Source organism: Myotis brandtii, unplaced genomic scaffold (genome assembly GCF_000412655.1).
Source record: "Myotis brandtii unplaced genomic scaffold, ASM41265v1 scaffold237, whole genome shotgun sequence".
Taxonomy (NCBI): Eukaryota; Metazoa; Chordata; class Mammalia; order Chiroptera; family Vespertilionidae; genus Myotis; species Myotis brandtii.
The window spans coordinates 7,099,846-7,105,262 of NW_005358943.1; the positions used below are offsets into that span (position 1 = coordinate 7,099,846).

The window sequence follows — 5,417 nt, forward strand, 5'->3', positions numbered from 1 at the left end:
CCTCCCTTTCTTCCTTTTTCCTCTTATTTATTAGAATTTATGGCATTAGGATAGAGGGCCAGGAATCTTCTTTCTCTGTTTTGAGATTGACAAGGCCAAGGTTAGGGTAAAGGAAGAAGAAAATGCACAGCAGCGAGTATTCCTGTAATGTCCAGGCTCTGCCCATAAAATTTTGCTTACATTATGGAATGAAATTCATGTCTGGGAGGTATTTCAGCTGCCTGCTGCACATGATGACAGTGGCAGGCCTTGGTAGTGATTCAGAGATTAAGGATTGCATTGGAGGACAGAAGTTGAGGATCAAACCCTGGGCAGCATAACCTAAAATGGGTCTGTACATTCGGTAGACGGTGTTTATAATTAGTTTGGAGGGGAGGGGAGAGGCATAAGCAAACAAGAGCGGGGAGGTCATCTCAAGCATGATGTTTGCTGGTGGCTAGAGGTTGGTAAGGAAAGAAAAGAAGAAGCAAGGCATTGGGTCAGAGCCTGTTGAAATAGGGGTGGGTGTGTTTCTGCATAATTAATTTTCCCTTTTTGTTCCCCACCTCACTCCTCTTCCCCACACTCCATATTAACTACTATCAGCTGATTTGAGAAGCAACTTAAATTGGTTTCATAGAACTGTATGCCAGAAGATTGACAAGGCCTGTAAGAAATGAAAGCGAATATCTGGCTCATAGAAACAGAGAAATGTATTTCTTTTAGCTGGTAGGTTGTCGATATCTATGAAGTAAGGTTTGTGGACAAAACTCAAGTATAGAAATAACTTATCAGCATCTCTTCTTAAATAATCAAATATGAATATTTTCACACACAGCTTGTAGTGTATAAATGGAACAACTTTTCTGGAGAGCATGTGGTAATATGTGTCAAATTCTTTAATGTATATGCACTTTGACTCCCTAATTTCATGTTTAAAAATTTTCCTAAGAAAATATTCAAATGTACAAGCCAAATATTTTTTATACTAGGAAAAATGGGAACAACCTAAATGTCCCACAGTGGAGAATTGACTAAATAACTTATGATATAGTCCATGTGGGTAATAATTATACAGCTTTTAAAATGACACATATTTTCCAAATAGTAATAAGAGAAAGTTTCTGAAAGATGGGCCATACAGGGTATCCCCAAAAATGTATATACATTTTAACAGTTGATAGCTCAGTTTTGAAAGTGAAATGTATTTTAATAAGCACTACCTTTATAATTATTCAAAGTATGTGTATACATTTTTGGGGATACCCTATATTTTAGGCATATTTTTTAAAATGAGAAAACATCTATACTAATAAAAGGGCAATATGCTAATTAGACTGGACGTCTTCCAGACATCCTCCCGACGTCCTTATGGACAATGCCATGGTGGCAGGGGCTGAGGTAGAGGTGGTGAGTGGTGATCAGGCCGGCAGGGGAGAGCAGTTAGGGGCGATCAGGCAGGTGAGCGGTTAGGAGCCAGCAGTCCCGGATTGCAGGAGGAATGTCCAACTGATGGTTTAGGCCCTAAACCAGTAGTCAGACATCCCCTAAGGGGTCCCTGATTGGAGAGGGTGCAGGCCAACCTGAGGGACACCCCTCCATGCACAGGGCCTCTAGTGTATTAGATAATAATAGATCAAAAACATTGTGTAAAGTGACATCAACACTGATAGTAAATGAATAAAACATACATTTTGAATCCAGCTAGCATGGCTCAGTGATTGAATGTCTACCTATTAACCAGAAGGTCATGGGTTTGGTTCCCCATCAGGGTACATGCCCATTTTGTAGGCTCAATCTTTGTGTGTGTGTGTGTGTGTGTGTGTGTGTGTGTGTGTGCAAGAGGCAACTGATCAATGATTCTCTCTCATCATTGATGTTTCCCTCTCTCTTCTCTGAATTAAAAAAAGATATTTAAAAAAAACATACATTTTGATAATGTATGGATAAAATGGTAGAAGTACACCAAATATTTTATAGTGAAATTATGAAGAAAGTTTCTGACTGATGGGCTATTTAAGTCATGATACTTCTTACATGTATGTATATAGACATATTTATACATTTCCATTTGAATCATTTATTTTTACTAGTAGTTTCTTTTAGGTAGGCTAGTTTTTGTTAAAAATATTGGTATTTGTTTTTTTGAATGCTGTGTACCTTTATTTTTTTAGTCCTCGAATGTTGCTTTTTAAATGCAGTCTTGCAGATAATAAGTAGTTGGTTAGTTGAGATGAAGGAACTTGTAGCTCGTGACCATCTTTCCTTCGCATCAACACCAGCTTTCATCGTACAATTTCCTTTCGTCACTTTGGTCAAGAGGAGGGGCAGAAAATTTTGAGTTGGAGTATTATTCAGAGATGATTCACTTCTGCCTTCTAGCTTACAGCCCCTCATGCACTCAACGATCCAGAGTTGGAAACGCTAACATCTTCCACTTCATTTTTGGATCAGCTTTCTCCATCTGCAACACTACATCCACAGATACAGGTAACATTTGCTACTAATCCCTCAGTCTTTGTACCTGAGTATCCTATTAGTCCTCCTTATAAGGAAAAAAAATCTAAGAAACAAGAATTTTAGGAATATATTATTTTATCAATTACAAATGACTAGGCATGAGTATAGGATTGATTAGGAATGCAATCTCGATTGCGTTAAAATAACATAATCTCTGAAGGGAATGTGAAAACTAGTTCAGCATTCACATTTAATGTGGACTTAATGATTTGCATGGTATCTATTCCATCTTGAAGGATTTTGTAATGGAAAATACCCCTTTCCTTAGGAAATTGGAGAAAATGTGGATAGAGAAGTCTAGAAAATTTTGTAAATTAAAATAAAAATGTAAAAGAACAAAGTTACATATGCAATTTGTTTTCCATACTATCTGTTTCTTGGTTTTATTCAAGGAGCAAGGTACATTTTAAATACTTATTATTTAATAATTCCTTTTTAATATTGGTATTCATTAATAAATTAAATTCTTTATGGATATTACCTAATGACTGCCTTTAAAAATTTTTATTTTAACATAGACCTCTCAGGCAGCCTCATACACAGGAAGATTATTTCTAGAATTTTAATGTACATGCAGTCATTTGGGATTAAAAATAAAGGCATTTGGCTCCAACCTGCGATTTTTATTCAGCATATCTTGCCTGGGGCGCTGGAATCTGAAATGTTAACCAATCTGCAAGGTTAATTCTCAAATAATTCTTTTGCAGATGGTGTATGGGATACACTTTGGGAAACACTTTGATCGAGTTATGTTATAATTGAATGGAACGAGTGAACCTTTTAACAATTTGTATGCAGAGTTGAACAGTAGATATTGTTTTTTAAAGTCAAGATATTTATATTTTCAGAATTTCAAAAAGTAGAATTTTGGTGTTTTAAATTGATAATTTTAAAGGTCTTTCAGTCATTTGGGATGGTACCAATTTTGGCTAACAACTGTATGTTTATGTTGAACATTTTGAGCTAGATTGGCTAGGTGAATAGGACCCAGCCTATTCAATCTATTGATAAATATTAATTTTTTTCATATTTTCTAATAATCATGGGTGTAATATTATATAAATTTCTTATATAAATCAGTCTCAGTTTATGTGCTTTAGGCATTCCAACTAGTTAATGAACACACATTGATATCACAGGCAGAGATACACACATACCTCTCATTTCTGGCGTGCTCCTACAGACTAACATTTTACACTTTCTTTAGACAGAAATCATCCTGATGCAAGGTTTTAATGCAAAACATTTTTCTCTTTGTACTCTAGAGATGAGCGATCAGGAAATAATTTATTCAACCCCTGCATTTCTTCAGAATCCTTCAGAACTACAAAATACATTAAGGCCTGGTGGTACTCAAAGGCCTGGAAAAATTGATGGCAAAGGTATATGTTTTAAGCATCTGGATTTACCTATTCTTATAGCTTGTCAAATGCTTGAAGCTTGAAAAAATGTTTTTATCTGTACTTTAGGTTCCTAGATGGTAATACAAAACCATAAGTTTTGTAGTAGTAGAACAGTCTTTTTTTCTTTTTCTTACATATGTGAGAGTGGAAAAATTAGTGAATTCTTTAAATTTGAGGAGCTAATAGAATATTTTCATTCAAATTTGGTCAAGGAATTTTTGAGGCCTTTAACCCCTGGCTCAGTGCCTCAATTGGAGTGTTGTCCCATATACCAAAAGGTTTTGGACTCTATTTACAGTGGACTGTGTACAGGAGACAACCAATAAATGTTTTTCTCGCCTCTCTCTCAAATAAAAAAATAACAAATATCCTCAGTGAGGATAAAAAAAAAAAGCTAAATAATAGACTAGTATCTCAAGAAAACATTGCATTTCCTAGACAAATAAAAGTCTAAGAAACATTTAAGAGATGAAAGATATGATTTTATTCAGACAAAAGATATTTTAGGTGCTTTAAATATTTACGAAACCTTGATGGCAATAAAGCTGCAAATATGTTAAAATCAAAAGGCGCATACTAATTTTTCTATTCTCACTCTCTCTAGCAAATATTGTCACAATTAAACTTTAAATTGAGAATAACTTTTACTATTTTATTATGGTGATGATAAGAGATACAGCTTACAGATATTGAGGACACAAATGTAGGATGCTAAAAATAGCATTGTCTAGTGAAAAATAAAGTTGATGAGAAAGAAAGGAAAGTTGATTTCTAGAAATATCTTTAAGAATGGATCCCAATCACATTTGCAGCTTCAGAATATTCACTATTGGCTACCAATTTCTCAAGAATATTGACTGTGCCCGGCCAGTGTGACTCAGTGGTTCAGCATTGGCCCATGAACCAGGAGGTCATGGTTCAATTCCCCGTCTGGGCACATGCCTGGGGTGTGGACTCTATCCCCAGTAGGGGGCTTGCCAATTGCTGTTTCTTTCTTATCCGTGTTTCTATCTCTCCCTCTCCCTTCTGCTCTCTAAAATAAAAAAATATATATTAAAAAAAAGAATATTGACTGCTTTCCTTTCTTCATGATTAGTTGTGATCACGTCAAGGAGTACACACACCAGTGTGGCTTCTCATAAATGTGTGCTGTGTCTACTGTCACCTGTACCTATGAAATCCTATAGAACTGTTTTTGTGTGTAGGATTTCTACCGTGGGTGTGTGCCAGTCAGAAATCTGAAACTTTAAAACTGTGACTACTAGATTCCAGATTTAGATCAATTTGTATGATATCATTTTATAAAATTTGTAGAAAACATTTGTCCCTTTGTTGCAAATGGCGTCCCAGTAAAGGTTAGTAGTGGGCCAAGCTCTACTCCTGGTGATTTTTTTTTTAATTTAAAAAATTTTTATTTAATGGTCTTAAATGTATGGTATATCCTGGACCATACAAGTAGATTATGACTTATCTTAAATTACATGTAGATTAAATTATATTTTATCACACATGCAA

General features: G+C 35.2%; 1 protein-coding gene across 1 annotated transcript in view; it reads left to right on the forward strand.

The window, feature by feature from the left end:
* Nucleotides 1–2,393: 2,393 nt before the first annotated feature.
* Nucleotides 2,394–5,417, forward strand: part of KLRD1 (killer cell lectin-like receptor subfamily D, member 1) — an 18,437-nt gene continuing 15,413 nt past the window's right edge. The window contains exons 1-2 of the mRNA XM_005866842.2: nt 2,394–2,469; nt 3,765–3,881. Of these exons, the coding sequence (XP_005866904.1) occupies nt 3,767–3,881 (115 nt within the window). The 5' untranslated portion in view covers nt 2,394–2,469; nt 3,765–3,766. The remainder of the gene's footprint in view (nt 2,470–3,764; nt 3,882–5,417) is intronic.